Source organism: Rana temporaria, chromosome 3, assembly GCF_905171775.1.
Source record: "Rana temporaria chromosome 3, aRanTem1.1, whole genome shotgun sequence".
Classification (NCBI taxonomy): Eukaryota; Metazoa; Chordata; class Amphibia; order Anura; family Ranidae; genus Rana; species Rana temporaria.
In genome coordinates, this window is record NC_053491.1 from 459,740,994 (window position 1) to 459,762,864 (window position 21,871).

The following is a 21,871-nucleotide window of genomic DNA, read 5'->3' on the forward strand; positions in this document are numbered from 1 at the left end:
AAAAAAATTCGCAAGAAAAAACTCCAGAGTCCAGGACTCCAGAGAGAGCCTGACTCTCCTGACGGTTAGGCAGAAACAAACTGAAGCTGCTAGAGCAGAGTGGGGGTTATGCCTGGGGGAGCCACGCCCCCTGGGAGGAGCGGCATGAAGGAAAGTTTTAACACCTTAAGTGCTGTAAGAATTCTGCCTAAATCTCCTGGTAGGAAGAAGCATAACCCTAAGGTCTAACGATGCCTTGTCCGTCTATGAACGAAAGAGAAAAGTATTTGACCCCAACGCAAAACATGGCTTGGTGGCAAAACCCTTGTTGGCAATCACAGAGGTCAGACGTTTCTTGTAGTTGGCCACCAGGTTTGCACAAATCTCAGGAGGGATTTTGTTCCACTCCTCTTTGCAGATCCTCTCCAAGTCATTAACGTTTCGAGGCTGACGTTAGATGACTCGAACCTTCAGCTCCCTCCACATATTTTCTATGGGATTAAGGTCTGGAGACTGGCTAGGCCACTCCAGGAACTTAATGTGCTTCTTTTTGAGCCACTCCTTTGTTGCCTTAGCCGTGTGTGTTGGGTCATTGTCATGCTGGAATACCCATCCACGACCCATTATTAATGCCCTGGCTGAGGGAAGGAGGTTCTCACCCAAGATTTGATGGTACATGGCCCCGTCCATCGTCCCTTTGATGCAGTGAGGTTGTCCTGTCCCCTTAGCAGAAAAACACCCCCAAAGCATAATGTTTCCACCTCCATGTTTGATGGTGGGGATGGTGTTGTCTGGGTTATAGGCAGCATTGCTCCTCCTCCAAACATGAGCTGAGTTGATTTCAAAAAGCTTGATTTTGGTCTCATCTGACCACAACACTTTCACCCAGTTCTCCTCTGAATCATTCAGATGTTCATAAGCAAACTTCAGATGGGCCTGTACATGTGCTTTCTTGAGCATGGGGACCTTGCGGGCGCTGCAGGATTCCAATAAAAGTGGGGTGTATTTCCGCGCCAACTGTGATAAGCAAAATTATTGTGTATAACAAAATTACTTATAATACCAAGCAGGATTCCAGTCCTTCACTGCGTAGTATGTTATCAATTGTTTTCTTGGCGACTATAGTCCCAGATCATTGAAAAGATTCTCCCGTGTAGTTCTGGGCTGATTCCTCACCATTCTAATGATCATTGAATCTCCACGAGGTGAGACCTTGCATGGAGCCCGAGATTGACAGTTATTTTGTGTTTCTTTCATTTGCGAATAATCTCACCAACTGTTGTCACCCTCTCACCAAGCTGCTTGGCGATGGTCTTGTAGCCCATTCCAGCCTTGTGTAGGTCTACAATCTTGTCCCTGACATCCTTGGACAGCTCTTTGGTCTTGGCCATGGTGGAGAGATTGGAGTCTGATTGATGGATTGCTTCTGTGGACAGGTGTCTTTTATACAGGTAACAAGCTGAGATTAGGAGCACTCCCTTTAAGAGAGTGCTCCTAATCTCAGCTTGTTATCTTTACAGAAGACACTTGGAAGCCAGAAATCTTGCTGATTGATAGGGGATCAAATATTTATTTCACTCATTAAAATGCAAATCAATTTATAACTTTTTTGAAATGCGATTTTCTCGATATTTAACCACTTCCATACCGGGCCTATTTTGGCACTTCTCTCCTACATGCAAAAACCATAATTTTTTTGTTAGAAAATTACTCAGAACCCCCAAACATTATATATGTTTTTTTAGAAGACACCCTAGGAAATAAAATACCGGTCATTGCCACTTTTTATCTCGCACGGTATTTGCGCAATCATTTTTCAAACGCCTTTTTTTAAGGATTAAAAAATAACAAAACAGTAAAGTTAGCCCAATTTTTTTGGCATAATGTGAAAGATGAAGTTACGCCGAGTAAATAGATACCTAACATGTCACGCTTTAAAATTGCGCACACTCATGGAATGGCGCCAAACGTCAGTACTTAAAAATCTCCATAGGCGTCGCTTATTTTTTTTTTAGTTACAAATTTAGAGTTACAGAGGAGGTCTAGTGCTAGAATTGTTGCTAGCGCTCTAACGCACGCGGCGATACCTCACATGTGTGGTTTGAACAGCGTTTACATGTGTGGGTGGGACTTACGTGTGTGTTCGCTTCTTAACGCGAGCTACCGGGGATAGGGGCGTTTAAATTTTTTTTTTTATTATTATATTCTTTATTTTACTCAATTTATTTTATCTTTAAACTTTTTTTGTAATTTATTTTTTTTTGATCACTTTTATTCCTATTACAAGGAATGTAAACATCCCTTGTAATAGGAATGGTTCGTGACAGGTCCTCTTTATGGAGATATGCGGGTCAATAAGACCTCACATCTCTCCTCCAGGCTGGAAAGCATTAGATTGTGAAAAAAAATTCACAGATCTAATGCTTTCAGCCGCGATTGCGGCTGTGTTTACATTCCAGGACCTGGGCGTGACGTCATAACATCGCGCCCCCGCCCCTCTGACGATCATAGAGATGACTGGTGACCATCTGGTCACCAGTCTACTCTATGGTTTCCATTGGACACCGGCGGATCGTTTCTCTGGGTCTCCGATGGCAAAGGAGAGCCCGCAGAAGCACCGGATGGAGGCGTGAGCGTCCCCTCTCGCCGCCTATAAGAACGATCAAGCGGCTATGATCGTTCTTATGGTGCAGGGATTCGCCGGCTGAAGAGATGGATATCTGAATGATGCCTGTAGCTGCAGGCATCATTCAGATATCCCCACTGAAAGTCCAGGACGTCATATGACGTCCTTGGGCGGGAAGTGGTTACGTTGTTATTCTGTCTCTCACTGTTAAAATAAACCTACCAATAAAATTATAGACTGATCATTTTCGTTGTCAGTGGGCAAACGTACAACATCAGCAGGGGGATCAAATACTTTTTTCCCCCTCACTGTAAATAAAGTGAGCAATAGACATTACTGGCCGCCAGTGGTAAAGAGGATGTAACTAAGGCTGCATTCACACCTGAGCGTCGGTCGTTTTTTTCGGCGTTTTTTTTCCGGCGGTTTGTCACGCGTATTCATGCTTATTTGCACGTTTGCATACAGCGTTGTCCGACGTTTTTGTACTTCAACGCTTTTTATTTTAGCCAATAGGAAAAATTATCATCTTTTCATCACTTGTTGCTATGTTGGTAGATTTTTTTAATCTTCTGCATGGGCGACAAGTTCTATTGATTAAAGCGACGAAACGCCCGTTGTCACGCAAGTCGCTTGAATCGAGCGTTTCCATTACTTTCTATGGGAGATGGAAACGCTCAAATACGCCCAAACCGCCCGATTCGCGAGACAAAAAAGGGTCCGGGACTTGTTTGAGCTTCAGGCGATCGTCGTTTCAGCGTTCGGCGTTGAGATGTGAACCATCTCCATAGGGCATAATGTAATTTCGACCCTCCGGCGTATTGTAGCGTCGTGCTTCAGGCGTTAAAACGCCTAGGTGTGAATGGAGCCTAAGGGTGTAAAAATACCAAGTGTTGCAAAGATGCTACTGGAAAAGGGAGAGGAGGTTACCAAGCTGTGAGGGTCATCCCATTTTTTATGGGCCCTTTTGATTTTTAGTTATGTCCTTGCCACTGACCCATCCATGGTGTGACGTCTGCAACTGCAGGTGATACACAACATTGCATTATTTAGCCACTTAATAAAATCTCCTGTATTTGGACCCTAGGGGAACAATTAAGGTGGAGGGATAAAAAGCAGCGTCACTAGGCTGAATTACATCTTTGAATGGACCCTGGGAGCTGTCACTTAATTAGTATTTTGAACAGCCATGCCCCATGTCATTGCAAGTTATAGAACCCATATGTGTATGCAACAAATTAGGATAGAAGCAGTGGCGGAACTACCGCCATAGCGACCCACGCGGGCGCTATGGGGCCCGCAGCTGAGTGAGGATCAGGGGGGCCCGGTAAGGATAAGAGCATCGCCGGCATGCAGGCCGCCGGCGCCGACTCACTGGCTGCCGAGTGCGCTCCTGGCTCCCTTTCCTCTGTCCTGTGCTTTTCCTCGCGCCCCCCCCATCATGGAGGAGAGGTGGTTCATTCCCCTGCGTGTGACGTCACGCCGGCGGCCGGTCTCCTGTTTACATAATCGCATCACTCCCCCCTTCCTCCCCCTCCCCACACCTTATTCATAGCTTCACACAAGCCTGCCTGTCAGCGCTGCAGGTCCGGGCAAAGTTTGTGACTTGTCAAGTTACAAAGCAGGTGATTGGTTGCTAGAGACAATGGGGCAGTCCCAGCAAAGTCACGCCCTTTGTCTGGACCTGCCATGCGGTGCTTCCTGGCTGTGAATAAGGTAGGACAGTGTGGAGAGGGGGAGGAAGGGGGGAATGCTGCGTTAATGAAAGGGACAGGCTGACTCCGCAAAGGACTGTGATGGATGGAGTCTGTAATGGGGGGGGGGGGATGTCTGAGATGGAGTGGGATCTGTGGTGGAGTGGGGTCTGATAGGGGGATCTGTAATGGAGTGGGGTCTAATGGGGAAGATCTGTGGTGAAGGGGGGTCTGATGGGGAAGATCTGTGGTGAAGGGGGGTCTGATGGGAGGGAGATGTGGTAAAGCGGGGTCTGTAATGGGGTGGATATTTGATGGAGTGGGGTCTTATGGGGGGAATCTGTGGTGGAGTGGGGTCTGTAATGGGGATGGATCTGTGATGGAGTGGGGTCTGTAATGGGGATGGATCTGTGGTGGAGTGGGGTCTGTAATGGGGATGGATCTGTGCAGTGGCGGCTGGTGAAGTTTTAGGATGGGGGGGCGCAAGACCCCGCCCCTCCACGTTTGGCCCCTCCCACTTCTCATAAGCCACACCCTTATAGAATCCACCCACTCCGTCCCCTGTATTCCAATTGCTTCCACTCATAGTGTCAGGAGTATACAGCTCAGCATCACAGGACAGAGTATATAGCCCCAGCATCACAAATCATGGTATATAGCGCAGCCTTACAGATTGGCGCAAACTAAAAAAATTACACTGTTAGTAATGAAGGACTCTAAATGGGCATGAGATTACCAGAGACTGCGGACATACTGCACGAGATTACCAGAGACTGCGGACATACTACACAATTACCAGAGACTGCGGACATACTGCACAAGATTACCAGAGGCTGCGGACATACTGCACAAGATTATTAGAGACTGCGGACATACTGCATGAGATTACCAGAGACTGACTTACTGCACGAGACTACCAGAGACTGCGGACATACTGCACAAGATTACCAGAGACTGCGGAGTGCAGACATACTGCATGAGATTACCAGAGACTTACTTACTGCACAAGACTACCAGAGACTGCGGACATACTGCGCAAGATTACCAGAGACTGCGGAGTGCGGACATACTGCATGAGATTACCAGAGACTGATTTACTGCACGAGATTACCAGAGACTGCGGACATACTGCACAAGATTATTAGAGACTGCGGACATACTGCATGAGATTACCAGAGACTGACTTACTGCACGAGATTACCAGAGACTGCGGACATACTGCACAAGATTATTAGAGACTGCGGACATACTGCACAAAATTATTAGAGACTGCGGACATACTGCATGAGATTACCAGAGACTGACTTACTGCACGAGATTACCAGAGACTGCGGACATACTGCACAAGATTATTAGAGACTGCGGACATACTGCATGAGATTACCAGAGACTGACTTACTGCACGAGATTACCAGAGACTGCGGACATACTGCACAAGATTATTAGAGACTGCGGACATACTGCACAAAATTATTAGAGACTGCGGACATACTGCACAAGATTACCAGAGACTGCGGAGTGCGGACATACTGCATGAGATTACCAGAGACTGCAGACATACTGCATGAGATTACCAGAGACTGCAGACATACTGCATGAGACTACCAGAAAATTTAGATAACCAGGTAGTTTAAATATAAAAGATAAATTGTTAACATGCCGGGGGTGGGGGGGATGGAGGCTGCGGCTGCCATTTTTCCACAAATACACAATTTTCGGGAAACACTGAAAAGAAAAAACAAGTTAATAAGTGTGTGTGTGTGGGGGGGGGGGGGTGCTCACGCCCGCATTTTTTGGGGAACGCTGTAAAGAATTTTTTTTTATAAGTTTGGGTTGAAGCAGGCCAGCCTCAACACATCAGCAGATAGATGGAATGCACCAGCAAGGTTGGATAAAATAAACGCTCAGCACCTTCTGGGGTGATTTGCTGTTTCAGAAAAGGCAGCAGAGTATTTAGTTGCTTTAACAGGCAGCGTAAGGTTAAACAGAGCAGAAGCCAAAAAAAATATCTGTACAAAATGAATACATTCTCCTACAATTTATTCATATAATCTCTGAAAATAATGAGGAGAACAATGCTGCAACAACGAACAAATATTCATTATAACTAATAAATTATATAAAATTATAAAGTTAAGAAATTACATTGACACAATATAAAATATCAATGTAAAAATGGTATTGCAATGGTATTAAAAATAACCACCCTTCTCTGTAAGCAGTTCCCACAAGTTAATATGCGGGAAGGGGGGGGGGGGGGGGTGGTTGAGATGCCGCAATTATCGGGGAACATTGCAAAGAAAAAAAAAGTTTATATGCGGGTCGGGGTGGGGGTTCTCGCGGCCGCAGTTATCGGGGAACATTTAAAAAAAAAGTTAATATGCGGGGGGGGGGGGGGGGGTTGTTTGCTCGCGGCCGCAATTATCGGGGATGAGAAATGTTGATCAGCTGTGGGGATGACAGGGGTTGTTTGGACGTGGACGCTGCTGTCTCTACAACATAATTACTTACTTAGCAATGTGCAGGCTTCTGTTCTTTAGTTCAACTAAGCAGACGTCACTTCCTGTTCCTGTACTCCTAGTGGGGAACTGACATAAGCTCTTTACTATGTGCACCCGCAATACTGTCCATCGCGCCAGAAGCTGTGGCGCGCTGGGTATAGCCACAAAGGCATTTTTCCGCTGCCAATGTAGCGCCTCGTCTGCAAACCCCGCAGACGTAGCGCTACCCGTCCCGCACTCTGCCCGGCGCCGGGATACAGTGCACACAAGGACCTTTTTTCGATTTTTTTTTTTTTATTAAAGAGACATGTTTAAATATTTTTTATTTTTTTTTATTTTTTTTACTGACTTTGGGGTGGGGGGGGGGCGGCGCCCGGGCACCCCCTATGGACGGGCCGCCACTGGATCTGTGGTGGAGTGGGGTCTGTAATGGGGATGGATCTGTGGTGGAGTGGGGTCTGTAATGGGGATGGATCTGTGGTGGAGTGGGGTCTGTAATGGGGATGGATCTGTGGTGGAGTGGGGTCTGTAATGGGGATGGATCTGTGATGGAGTGGGGTCTGTAATGGGGATGGATCTGTGGTGGAGTGGGGTCTGTAATGGGGATGGATCTGTGATGGAGTGGGGTCTGTAATGGGGATGGATCTGTGATGGAGTGGGGTCTGTAATGGGGATGGATCTGTGGTGGAGTGGGGTCTGTAATGGGGATGGATCTGTGGTGGAGTGGGGTCTGTAATGGGGATGGATCTGTGGTGGAGTGGGGTCTGTAATGGGGATGGATCTGTGGTGGAGTGGGGGTCTGTAATGGGGATGGATCTGTGGTGGAGTGGGGGTCTGTAATGGGGATGGATCTGTGGTGGAGTGGGGTCTGTAATGGGGATGGATCTGTGGTGGAGTGGGGTCTGTAATGGGGATGGATCTGTGGTGGAGTGGGGGTCTGTGGTGGAGTGGGGTCTTAATGGGGATGGATCTGTGGTGGAGTGGGGGTCTGTAATGGGGATGGATCTGTGATGGAGTGGGGTCTGATAGGGGGGATCTGTGGTGAAGTGGGGTCTGTAATGGGGGCGGATCTGTGATGAGGGGGGGGGGAATCTGTGATGGAGTGGGGTCTGTAATGGGGATGGATCTGTGGTGGAGTGGGGTCTGTAATGGGGATGGATCTGTGATGGAGTGGGGTCTGTAATGGGGATGGATCTGTGGTGGAGTGGGGTCTGTAATGGGGATGGATCTGTGGTGGAGTGGGGTCTGTAATGGGGATGGATCTGTGGTGGAGTGGGGTCTGTAATGGGGATGGATCTGTGGTGGAGTGGGGTCTGTAATGGGGATGGATCTGTGATGGAGTGGGGTCTGTAATGGGGATGGATCTGTGATGGAGTGGGGTCTGTAATGGGGATGGATCTGTGGTGGAGTGGGGGTCTGTAATGGGGATGGATCTGTGGTGGAGTGGGGGTCTGTAATGGGGATGGATCTGTGGTGGAGTGGGGGTCTGTAATGGGGATGGATCTGTGGTGGAGTGGGGGTCTGTAATGGGGATGGATCTGTGGTGGAGTGGGGGTCTGTAATGGGGATGGATCTGTGGTGGAGTGGGGTCTGTAATGGGGATGGATCTGTGGTGGAGTGGGGTCTGTAATGGGGATGGATCTGTGGTGGAGTGGGGTCTGTAATGGGGATGGATCTGTGGTGGAGTGGGGTCTGTAATGGGGATGGATCTGTGGTGGAGTGGGGGTCTGTAATGGGGATGGATCTGTGGTGGAGTGGGGGTCTGTAATGGGGATGGATCTGTGGTGGAGTGGGGGTCTGTAATGGGGATGGATCTGTGGTGGAGTGGGGGTCTGTAATGGGGATGGATCTGTGGTGGAGTGGGGGTCTGTAATGGGGATGGATCTGTGGTGGAGTGGGGTCTGTAATGGGGATGGATCTGTGGTGGAGTGGGGTCTGTAATGGGGATGGATCTGTGGTGGAGTGGGGTCTGTAATGGGGATGGATCTGTGGTGGAGTGGGGTCTGTAATGGGGATGGATCTGTGGTGGAGTGGGGGTCTGTAATGGGGATGGATCTGTGGTGGAGTGGGGGTCTGTAATGGGGATGGATCTGTGGTGGAGTGGGGGTCTGTAATGGGGATGGATCTGTGGTGGAGTGGGGTCTGTAATGGGGATGGATCTGTGGTGGAGTGGGGTCTGTAATGGGGATGGATCTGTGATGGAGTGGGGTCTGTAATGGGGATGGATCTGTGGTGGAGTGGGGTCTGATGGGGGGGGGGGGCAGTCTGTATTGGGCACAGGCAGGCCAGGCTGTATTGGGCACGGGCAACGCTGTATGGGGCACAGGTCACGCTGCATGGGGAACCGGTCACGCTGCATTAACACTAGGGCGGCTCTGGGGGGCCCCATACAACATTTTGCTATGGGGCCCTGTGATTTCTAGTTACGCCCCTGGATAGAAGACACGTTTGATGTTCCTGAGCATATACCTGAGCAGTTAGCTGTACACTCTCCTCCTGCAGTGTCATTATGGCTTCAGATATTTTCACTGCAATTGACTCCGTAGCAAGTTCCACATTAAAGGGTCCTACCAATTGCTCAGCCACCTCCTGCAGTCCATCTGAAGGAGAAGAATTGAAAGACACATTGACACTTTTCCTTTTAACCTTCCTTATTTGTTAAACATATATTTAATATACATTTTTTAAAGCTTAGGCTATACAAAAGTAAAATTTTAGTTAGCGCTGCAGTTTGTTAGGACAGTCAGCTCCTTCCATTATACAAAGTAATGGAAATAGGAGAATAATACTCTTTTTTTTGCCACAACAGGTATACAGGTATTTACTGCAGTATGTAAATGACTACATTCACGGACGACTTCCGCAAACGACGTGAAATTTCAAATTTCGACGCGGGAACGACGGCCATACTTAACATTGGCTAGACCACCTAGAGGGCAGCTTTAGTTTTACGCGGCGTATCTCTACGGAAACAACGTAAATTTTGAGCGACGGGCAAAGCGGACGTTTGTGAATCGCCGTAACTAGTCATTTGCATATTCTACGCCGACCGCAATGGAATCGCCAGCTAGCGGCCGGCCTAGAATTGCAGCCTAAGATCCGACGGTGTAAGTCACTTACACCTGTCGGATCTTAGGGCTATCTATGCGTAACCTGATTCTATGTCGCATAGATACGACAATCATATTTTAGAGATACAACGGTGTATCAGGAGATACGCCGTCGTATCTCTTTTGTGAATCTGGCCCTCTGTCTCTACCAAGATGGTTGCCTCCCACACACAGACACAATGCAGAACAAGGCACGGTAAGTCATTACTGGGGAATAGATCTGCTGCAGGAGGCTACAGACAATACTGGGTGACTAGTTTTTTGACTAGTTCTCCTGTTTTTCAACTAGTTCTCCGGTTTTTCCAGATATGTTTTCTAGGGCTGATGTTGTTGTTCTGAATTCACTACTTAGTATTAGGGTTGCCACCTTTTCTGCAAGCCAAACCCGAACACCTTAGCAGCAGAGGGCACTTTTTTTCTGTAGTATACACAATAGGATAATAAAAGACCTGGGACACCTTTGGGTGCCCCAAGGAGAGTAGGAATGTGACGTGCTAGGCACACTGCTGCAAATAGTGGGTGTGTGAAAATTGCTCTTGCTGACATCATTGCCCCCCCCCCCCCCCCCCCCCCCCCCCCCCGTGATGCCGTCCACAGCTCACAAATGCTATCTCAGTTACTTGGGGAGCCACAACCCGGTCTGCATAATGTGTCCGGGTTTCAGGCCGACTGAAACCCAGACACATGATTCAAAACCCGGACTGTCTGGGTGAATCCTGGACAGGTGGCAACCCTACTTAGTATATCACCAACCTGGAGCAATCACACAGTCAGTGAAGCCTGAAAAGCCTCATCTTGCATGCTTTATCCAGATCAGTGGCTCACTTCACAGTGATGGAGGACTGAGTCTACTTCCTACCTAAAGATGCATGTTAAAGCAACTAAAATAAAAGAAAACTTTTGCCATTGGAATAGAAAGTTATCAAGGGCACAAACCTATCAAACTATTCCAGTCTGCATCCATGTCTGCCTGGTGTGCAAGGCAGCCTTTCATGACGTTGAGGCAGAGTCCGTGGCAGGGCAGGAGGGATGTATAACCTCGGCAGAGTGGGCAATACCACATGCGCATGGCAGCCCGCAGACAGTCAGGAGGTGGCACAGCCTAAGCACAGAGAAGTAACAGTTGTAATTGCAGCAAGAAGACCAACGATTTATTACAAAAGTGTACCATATATGGAGTGTCAGTAATAAAAAATCTGTGTGGTAGCAACTAGATGGCAGATGTCCCTTTCCGATGAAGACTGATGACACGCGGCCAATTGCCGCTAGTGATTCTGCCAATGAGAATTTGCCAAAATCAACAGCGCCAGGATTGCCAAGAGGATGCCCGTTTGGCCCCATGGAATTTAGCTGAATCAGTGAGATGTCGCTCCCATTGTTAGTGATAGAGATTCAGCAGTATTCAAGCCAGTGACAGAGAGACATCTTACTGCCTGTGGCTACAGAGCAAGCACAGCTTTTTTAATGATCTTGCCGTTGGCAATTTGCCACTAGTGTCAGAATCATCTATGTGTCATCAGCCTATGGGAAAAGGGTAAGAGACATTTTTACAATTGCTAAATTTTTTGCTTCAGTCTTTTCCTTAAAGTGGAATTCCAGGCTATTGGCGAACTATGCTTAAACCTGCTCCCACCCCCTTCTAAATCCTATTCTAACGCCCCTGTAAAATCTTGGCGCCCAACCTGTCACCAGAGGGTGTGGCCTTTTTGTATATAATGTGCAGCCCTCTGCAATCTGCAGTGGGAAGATTGATTAGGGTAATAGCATTATATAGTTACATAGTTAGTCAGGTTGAAAAAAGACATAAGTCCATCAAGTTCAACCATAAGAAATAAAATAATAATAATAATATCGTACAATCACATATACCCAATTCTATACCCACAGTTGATCCAGAGGAAGGCAAAAAAAAAACCCAGCAAAGCATGATCCAATTTGCTCCAGCAGGGGAAAAAAATCCTTCCTGATCCCCCATGAGGCAATCGGATATTCCCTGGATCAACTTTACCTATAAATGCCAATACTCAGTTATATTATGTACATTTAGGAAAGAATCAAGGACTTTCTTAAAGCACTTTACTGAGCTGGCCAGAACCACCTCTAGAGGGAGTCTGTGAAGAAACCTTTCCGTATTTGGAGGTGAAATTTCTTTTCCTCTAGACGTAAAGAGTGCCCCCTTGTCCTCAGTGTTGACCGTAAAGCATTGATCTTGGCTAACTAATTTTTCCAGGGACCGGTGGGGCAGGCGCTCGCGGGGGGTGACTGGTGGCGGGATATTCAGTTGGTCCTCCGCACTATATTGTAAAGGGGCACTGTGATGTAAAGGGGACTGCACTGGCCCCTTTACATCACAGTGCAGCTAGCAATTACAGACTCATAGCTCCTTCTGTCTGTATCACCCTGCAGGAGGAGGACAGACTCATAGCCCCTTCTGTCTGTATCCCCCTGCAGGAGGAGGACAGACTCATAACTCCCTTCTGTCTGTATCACCCTGCAGGAGGAGGACAGACTCATAGCCCCTTCTGTCTGTATCCCCCTGCAGGAGGAGGACAGACTCATAACTCCCTTCTGTCTGTATCACCCTGCAGGAGGAGGACAGACTCATAGCCCCTTCTGTCTGTATCCCCCTGCAGGAGGAGGACAGACTCATAGCCCCCTTCTGCCTGTATCACCCTGCAGGAGGACAGACTCATAGCCCCTTCTGTCTGTATCACCCTGCAGGAGGACAGACTCATAGCTCCCTTCTGTCTGTATCACCCCGCAGGAGGACAGACTCATAGCTCCCTTCTGTCTGTATCACCCTGCAGGAGGAGGACAGACTCATAGCCCCTTCTGTCTGTATCCCCCTGCAGGAGGAGGACAGACTCATAACTCCCTTCTGTCTGTATCACCCTGCAGGAGGAGGACAGACTCATAGCCCCCTTCTGCCTGTATCACCCTGCAGGAGGAGGACAGACTCATAGCCCCTTCTGTCTGTATCACCCTGCAGGAGGACAGACTCATAGCTCCCTTCTGTCTCTATCACCCTGCAGGAGGAGGACAGACTCATAGCCCCTTCTGTCTGTATCCCCCTGCAGGAGGAGGACAGACTCATAACTCCCTTCTGTCTGTATCACCCTGCAGGAGGAGGACAGACTCATAGCCCCCTTCTGCCTGTATCACCCTGCAGGAGGAGGACAGACTCATAGCCCCTTCTGTCTGTATCACCCTGCAGGAGGACAGACTCATAGCTCCCTTCTGTCTGTATCCCCCTGCAGGAGGAGGACAGACTCATAACTCCCTTCTGTCTGTATCACCCTGCAGGAGGAGGACAGACTCATAGCTCCCTTCTGTCTGTATCCCCCTGCAGGAGGAGAGGACAGACTCATAACTCCCTTCTGTCTGTATCACCCTGCAGGAGGAGGACAGACTCATAGCTCCCTTCTGTCTGTATCACCCTGCAGGAGGAGAACATACTCATAGCCCCCTTCTGTCTTTATCACCCTGCAGGAGGAGGACAGACTCATAGCTCCCTTCTGTCTGTATCACCCTGCAGGAGGAGGACAGACTCATAGCTCCCTTCTGTCTGTATCACCCTGCAGGAGGAGGACAGACTCATAGCTCCCTTCTGTCTGTATCACCCTGCAGGAGGAGAACATACTCATAGCCCCCTTCTGTCTTTATCACCCTGCAGGAGGAGGACAGACTCATAGCTCCCTTCTGTCTGTATCACCCTGCAGGAGGAGGACAGACTCATAGCTCCCTTCTGTCTGTATCACCCTGCAGGAGGAGGACAGACTCATAGCTCCCTTCTGTCTGTATCACCCTGCAGGAGGAGGACAGACTCATAGCCCCCTTCTGTCTGTATCACCCTGCAGGAGGAGGACAGACTCATAGCCCCTTCTGTCTGTGCATGGATAGACTCATGGGGGGAGATTTAATATAACTGGAGCTCTCAGAATCTGGTGAAGCAGTGCATGGTAGCTAATCAGCTTCTAACTTCATCTTGTTCAATGAAGCTTTGACAATAAAACTCTGGAAGCTGATTGGTTTCTATGCAGAGCTGCACCAGATTTTGCACTCTCCAATTTTTGTTAAATATCATCTAATAGATTTCTTGTATATGTTCCTATCTATGGGTGGGGAGGTGGGGGGCATAGACTACTGTACCCCTTCATCTTTGTCACCCCTGCTGTCAGTGTCATTACATTACGTTACGGATTGTACTGCTGTACCTTAGCAGCTCTGTTGACAATGTCACTTCCCGTTGCAAAGCCTTGCACCAGTGTTCTGGCAGCTCCCAATGCCCGTGTTATCTGAAGAAAAAAAAAAAAAACACAGAGTCATAAACCCTGACACACAAAATCTCCAGCAAAACATAGTTTTTGTATAAGACGACGATACACAGGGGGCACTATTCCTCCCATTGACACCAACAATGAGGCACTAGCACTATTACGTCCACTGACGCTGATGATGGGACACTATTCCTGCTACTGACACCAACAATTAGTCACTATTTCTCACACTCACACTCACAAAGATGAGGCACTGTTGTTTACTTCCACTGATGCCAGAACATTTTCTACTCCCACTGCCCACACTCTGCCCCCCCCCACCCCCAATATCTGAAGCACAACAAACTTGGCCCTTTGTTTGGAAAGTTTGGAGACGCCTGCTTTATACTAATAAAACAAAAAAGAAAGTATATAGTTTTTCATCCTATTGTAGGGTGTCTTTATATTCCATTGTTATGGTTGGCACATAAAAACCCATATCTACAGCAAACTTCAGTGGGAAGAATGCTCCTTACTTCGGTGATCAGTGGGAAGAATGTTCCTTACATTGGTGATCAGTGGGAAGAATGCTCCTTACATTGGTTATCAGTGGGAAGAATGTCCCTTACATTGGTGATCAGTGGGAAGAATGTTCCTTACATTGGTGATCAGTGGGAAGAATGTTCCTTACATTGGTGATCAGTGGGAAGAATGTTCCTTACATTGGTGATCAGTGGGAAGAATGTTCCTTACATTGGTGATCAGTGAGAAGAATGTTCCTTACATTGGGGATCAGTGAGAAGAATGTCCCTTACATTGGTGATCAGTGGGAAGAATGTTCCTTACATTGGGGATCAGTGTGAAGAATGTTCCTTACATTGGTGATCAGTGGGAAGAATGCCCCTTACATTGGTGATCAGTGAGAAGAATGTTCCTTACATTGGTGATCAGTGGGAAGAATGCTCCTTACATTGGTGATCAGTGAGAAGAATGTTCCTTACATTGGTGATCAGTGAGAAGAATGCTCCTTACATTGGTGATCAGTGGGAAGAATGTTCCTTACATTGGTGATCAGTGGGAAGAATGTCCCTTACATTGGTGATCGGTGAGAAGAATGTTCCTTACATTGGTGATCAGTGGGAAGAATGTCCCTTACATTGGTGATCAGTGGGAAGAATGTTCCTTACATTGGTGATCGGTGAGAAGAATGCTCCTTACATTGGTGATCAGTGAGAAGAATGTTCCTTACATTGGTGATCAGTGGGAAGAATGTCCCTTACATTGGTGATCGGTGAGAAGAATGTTCCTTACATTGGTGATCAGTGGGAAGAATGTCCCTTACATTGGTGGTCAGTGGGAAGAATGCTCCTTACATTGGTGATCAATGAGAAGAATGTCCCTTACATTGGTGATCAGTGAGAGGAATGTTCCTTACATTTGTGGACAGTGGGAAGAATGTCCCTTACATTGGCGGACTGTGGGAAGACTGCCCCCTTTGCTTACAACTATAAACATCATTCATGTCAGTGGTAACTTGCTGTATCTGATAGGCAAAGGATTAGGTTGCTCATTGCTCAAGGAACCTCTAGAAACCTGTTTGAGATGAGACGCATTAACCATTTATCTGCTTAATTGTGCCACAGCTCTAACTCTAGCTGCAAGGGGCATTCTGACTCAAACACAACGAATGCATCCAACTAATAAGCCTGTGTCAGTATTATGTCATTTAGAAATGGAATTTCTGTGCAGTTAGGAAGCGATCAGACCTGTATTCGAAGTCTTCTTGGAGTTTCCCCAAAAGGGCTCAGCTCCTCAGCATGGCGCATAGCACACTCCATGTAGTCGGCATTCAGCTGGTAATGAGGAAGCAGGAGACGGAGCATGCGCTCCAGCAGTCCAGCCCAGAATTCGGAGAGAGCCTCGGCCAATCTGGGGGCTCCTCCCCCCATGTAGAAAGCACGCAGCTCCGAGAAGAGAGTACTGAAGAGAACGGCGTTCTTGGAGTACAGGTGTCCATAGGAAAGTACGAACATGGTGGAGAGGGAATGCTCGGAAGAGTCAAGGAGTGCGGGGAAGAACTCTGCAACACATAAGAAGAACATATGTCATGTTTCTTGTGCAGGCATGGATCACATGGAATTCATGGAAAACCTTGGTTTGAGAGTGTTTTGCAGGACAAACAAAATCTTTTAATAAATTTTGACTTGATATACAAAGCGATGTCTTGATATACGAGTAGCATTATGTCACAACTGAGTATAAAAGAGAAAACAGACGCCTCTAAGTGTAGCAATATGGTTACATATAATGAAGATACAACATTTAGCAACATATTGCTACACTTGCTATACTCCTCTCTTCTCTTTTATACTCTGTAGCTCCTGCTGGATTTTTCTTCTAATCCCCTTGTGGAGGCTGCTATTTGTGGATGGACATTTTATGGCAGGGTTCGACGAAATCCGGGCGCGAGGTCGCAATTGCGACTAGAATTAGCGACCTGGCGCCTGGGGAAGGAAGCATAGGCCTGCAGAAGGCCGCAAAGCTGCGGCCTCAATTACCGGCCCGCACGGCGGGGATAGGTGGGGGCGCACGGAGACACAGGATACCCCATCCTGTGTCTCCGTGCGCCCCCACTTCCCCCGTCGCGCGATCACGTCGGACCGCCCCGGCAATTGATGTCCATCCTGCCTTCTGCAGGCCTGTGCTTCCTTCTGTGATCTGGTGCCATCTTGTGGTGGCCGTTGGCATGATAAGACAACCAGCAATGCCAATGGAGCTTCCCCTATGTTTTTACTGCCATCTCCTTCCCTCTAATAAGAACCCACAAACATTATATATTTTTTTTAATTAAAACCTTAAAGGGGTTGTAAAGGTAAAAGGTGAAAAAACTTCTGACAATACCGCCCCCCCCCTTCCCGAGCCCCCCGTTTTACTTCCCTGAGCCCTCGAAAGTCCCGCACTCATCCACGTCATTTTCCTCGTCGCTCACCCTGGCCGTTGATTGCCATAGGCTCGCGCTGCTGTCAATCACATCCAATGACGTAGCGCGCTGGGGCCGAATGATACAGTGAGCGGCAATAGCCGCTGGCTGTATCGCGGGAGAGCGCCCGCAAGGACTCCACACCAGACGAGCTTGCATTAAGGTGTGGAGTGCTTGCCTGGAGAAGCCGAGACAGCCGCCGAGGGACCCCAGAAGAAGCAGTTCGGGGACACTGTGCAAAACGAGCTGCACAGTGAAGGTAAGTATAACATGTTTGTTATTTAAAAAAAAAAATGTCTTTACTGATCCTTTAACCACTAGTTTTACGGCGGCAGGTCGGCTGGGAAAAATCACGTAATATAACGTAATAATATAGCGCGCGCCCCTAGTGGCTGAAATGCGAAATCACCGTCGGGCACCCGCGATCGCTCGTTACAGAGCGAGAACCGGGAGCTGTGTGTGTAAACACACAGCTCCCAGTCCTGTCAGGGGGAGAAATGACTGATCGCATGTTCATACAATGTATGAACAGCGATCTGTCATTTCCCCAAGTCAGTCCCACCCCCCCTTCAGTTAGAACACACACACACACACAGGGAACATCATTAACCCCTTCCTCGCCCCCTAGTTTTAACCCCTTCCCTGCCAGTGACATTTTTACAGTAATCAATGCATTTTTATAGCACTGATCACTATAAAAATGCCAATGGTCCCAAAAATGTGTCAAAAGTGTCCGAAGTGTCCGCCATAAGGTCGCAGTACCGATAAAAATTGCAGATCGCTGCAATTACTAGTAAAAAATATTTATAAAAATGCCATAAAACTATCCCCTATTTTGTAGACGCTATAATTTTTGCGCAAACCAATCAATAAACGCTTATTGCGATTTTTTTTTTTACGAAAAATATGTAGAAGAATACGTATTGGCCTAAACTGAGGAAAAAAAAAGTTTTTTTATATATTTTTGGTGGATATTTATTATAGCAAAAGGTAAAAAATATTATTTTTTTTTCAAAATTGTCGCTCTTTTTTTGTTTATAGAGCAAAAAATAAAAACCGCAGAGGTGATCAAATACCACCAAAAGAAAGCTCTATTTGTGAGAAAAAAAGGACGCCAATTTTGTTTGGGAGCCACGTCGCACACGACCGCGCAATTGTCAGTTAAAGCGACGCAGTGCCGAATCGCAAAAAGTGGCCCGGTCATTGACCAGCAAAATGGTCCGGGGCTGAAGTGGTTAATGTACTAGCAGTTTCACAAGTTTTTTATTTTTTTTAGGTAATGCTTCTGAACAAAACAACCAATATTAAGGTACAAACTCACCCTGGAATCTTCTTCTCGCCCCAGTTAATACCCCCATTGGGTAACTGACGCTTTCATTCACGATACGGGCCAGATCCCTCACGCTCTCCTCGCTCAGTCTTAGCTCCGTCTCACTTGGGCAACATGTGTACTCCTGGGGGCATATTCTCAGGTGCTCTCCTACAACAACAAAAAATCCCAATATATTAACTAACATGGCAACACAATAAAATTCCCAACCACATTGACCATATTTGGATGAATAAACAATCACAAAATGAGAGATGTAAGCCATAGCATCCAATTGGATTCATTCAATTGGAAAAGGGGTTGGTTACAATGGGTAACTGTTCCATCCTTAGTTTGGCCCTCCTTGCAGCTGTCTATGTAAATCAGGCCCATCTGTCTTAGTGTAGATCAATACCAGTTAAAAGTCAACTCCACACAAATAAATATGGGTGGGCACTGCAAGGGTGAATCACTCACCAGCTGTCGTGGTTGAAAATGGAGAAAAAAAAAAAAATGACAGTGGGCCATATTCTTAGAGATCTCCGGCAGCGTAACGTACGGTATGTCCTTTACGTTACTCCGCCGCAAGTTTAACTGGCAAGTGCCTGATTCCCAAACCACTTACCTGTAAACTTGCGGCGGCGTAGCGTAAAGTCCACCCGCGCAAGCACTCCTAATTCAAATAATCCTGGTAGGGGGCTTGGATCATTTAAATTAGGCGCGCTCCCGCGCCGATCGTAATGCGCATGCTCCGTCGGGTAAATTACCCGACGTGCATTGCGCTAAATGACGTCTCACGGACGTCATTTGTTTTGACGGTAACGTAAATGGCGTCCATCGCCATTCACGGACGACTTACGCAAACGACGTTAAATTTTCAAATTTCGACGCGGGAACGACGGCCATACTTAACATTGAGTACGCCACCTAGGGGGCATGTTTATCTTTACGCCGCGTATCGCTTACGGAAACGACGTAAAATCACTACGACGGGCAAGCGTACGTTAGAGAATCGGCGTGACTAGTCATTTGCATATTCTACGCTGACCGCAAAGGAAACGCCACCAAGCGGTCAGCGTAGATATTGCAGCCTAAGATACAACGACGCAGGCCGTCGTATCTTAGGCATGTTTAAGTGTATCTCAGTTTGAGAATACACTTAAACATAGGACGGCCTTAGAATCGGACTTACGTCGGCGTATCTGCTGATACGCCGGCGTAAATTCTTTGAGAATATGGCCCAGTGTAGATAGGAACAAGAAAATGACGCAAAGCTCTGACTGGGCAAAGTAATACGTTCATTTATTAGTCCAACCACCTCGCCTCTTGCTGCTTTTATTTGTATTCTGTTTGGTACTTCTGAGTATGAGGAACATGTGACTTTCTCACCTTCCTACCACAATGCAGAGCCAGGGCTGCCACCTGTGGGCAGGTCCAGTGCAAGCTCTGACCAGCTTGTAATTTAATGAATTTAGGCCCAGATTCTGAAAGGGCTTACGACGGCGCAACGCCATGTGCGTTGTCGTAAGTCCTAATCTGGGCCGTCGTATCTGTGCGCCATATTCTTAGAATCAGTTACGCATAGATAACCATTAGATCCGACAGGCGTAAGGCTCTTACGCTGTCGGATCTTAAATGCAATTTTTTTTTTCGCCGCTAGGTGTAGTTTTCCCGATCGAGTATGCAAATTAGCAAAATACGCAAATTCCCGAACGTACGCGCGGTCGACGCAGTGAAGTTACGCCGTTTACGTTAGATTTGCGACGCGTAAAGTTGCCCCTGGGTAGATGAGGCGCAGTCAATGTTAAGTATGGCCGTCGTTCCCGCGTCGAAATTAAAAAATTTACGTCGTTTGCGTAAGTCGTCCGTGAATGGCGCTGGACGCCATTTACGTTAACGTCGAAACCAATGACGTCCTTGCGACGTCATTTAGCGCAATGCACGTCGGGAAATTTTAGGGACGGCGCATGCGCAGTACGTTCGGTGCGGGAACGCGCCTAATTTAAATGATCCACGCCCCCTACCTGGATCATTTGAATTAGGCGGGCTTGCGCCGGGGGATTTACGCTACGCCACCGCAACTTTACAGGCAAGTTCTTTGTGAATAAAGCACTTGTCTGTAAAACTTGCGGCGGCGTAACGTAAATGACATACGTTACGCCGCCGCAGTTTTACGCCCAGATGCGAGAATCTGGGCCTTAAAGTTTGGAGGGGGAGCAAGTTAAAGGAAAGTATAAGACACATGGGGAGAGAGGTGGACTGTTAAAAGCAAAGGGTGGAAATTAAAAAAACAAACCTGCATTCTCACTTAATTGGCTGTAGCATTAATCCCATGCTGCAGCTGTCCCCACACTGACTTTACACCGAGAACTGAGCGATCAAAGACCGCTCATCACTCAGTTCTCCGCTATGAGTACAGAACAGTGCTCTGCCCCTGCAGCACTCGCTGGAACACCAGGCTGTGGCATCTGGGCAGATCCCGACATTTTTGTCAGAATCCCTGGAGGGCCTGGACTGGCTCTGTGAAGTCAGCCAACAGCAGACTTTAGCCCGCTGTCTGCTGAATCTGGGTCACAGGAGTGCAGAACTAAGTGCTCTGCTGTGACCCACAGGGGAAGTATGGCCAAATGAGCTGATTTGCTGTTCCTACTGATTAGGAACAGGGATCGGTCTCCTCCAGGCAGCCCTATCCCCCCAGTTAGAAACACTCCCTAGGTAACACAGTTAACCCCTTGATTGCCCCCCTAGTGTTAACCACTTCACTGCCAGTGTCATTTATACAGTTATCAGTGGCTATTTTTAGCTCTGATCACTGTATAAATGTCGCTGGTCACAAAAAAAGTGTCAAAAGTGTCCGGTCTGTCCGCTGCAATGTCGCAGTCCCTCTAAAAATCACTGATCGCTGACATTACTTGTGAAAAAAATTATAATAATAATAATAATAATAAAAAGAATGCCATAAATATATCTCCTATTTTGTAGATAACTTTTGTGCAAACCAATCAATATACGCTTATCATTAGGTTCTTGCTTGATCAGCACTGCAGGCTGCATCACTGATCTGTGTATTCTGACAGCGGGGGCGTCTCCCCACTGTCAGAATACAATGACAAAGCAGGGAGGATTCCTGCATCCACATTGAGTGTGTGAATGGGGGAATTGGGTCAATTTTTTTCATTAAATTCATCATTAATGGTCAGCTTAAGCGTAGGACTTTAGCTCTACCAAACAATAAATTACCTTCACCAGGTTTTTGTTGCCGTTTATATCCCTGTTAGGGAAATTTCCTTACTTCCTGTTGAGTCAGTGGGACAGGAAGAAGTGGGAATTTCTCCACTGGGAATACAGACAGTAATTCAAATCTAAATGTAAAAAATTAAATGATGAAACAAATCCAAATGACGCTTAATGAAACTAAA

The 21,871-nt window shown here is 47.3% G+C and overlaps 1 protein-coding gene across 1 annotated transcript in view; it reads right to left on the bottom strand.

The window, feature by feature from the left end:
* GPC2 (glypican 2) overlaps window positions 1-21,871 on the bottom strand; it is a 53,086-nt gene that overhangs the window by 14,241 nt on the left and 16,974 nt on the right. Inside the window, exons 3-7 of the mRNA XM_040346751.1 lie at window positions 18,465-18,623; window positions 15,930-16,243; window positions 14,122-14,202; window positions 10,844-11,009; window positions 9,267-9,397 (exon numbers count right to left, since the gene is read on the bottom strand). Of these exons, the coding sequence (XP_040202685.1) occupies window positions 9,267-9,397; window positions 10,844-11,009; window positions 14,122-14,202; window positions 15,930-16,243; window positions 18,465-18,623 (851 nt within the window). The remainder of the gene's footprint in view (window positions 1-9,266; window positions 9,398-10,843; window positions 11,010-14,121; window positions 14,203-15,929; window positions 16,244-18,464; window positions 18,624-21,871) is intronic.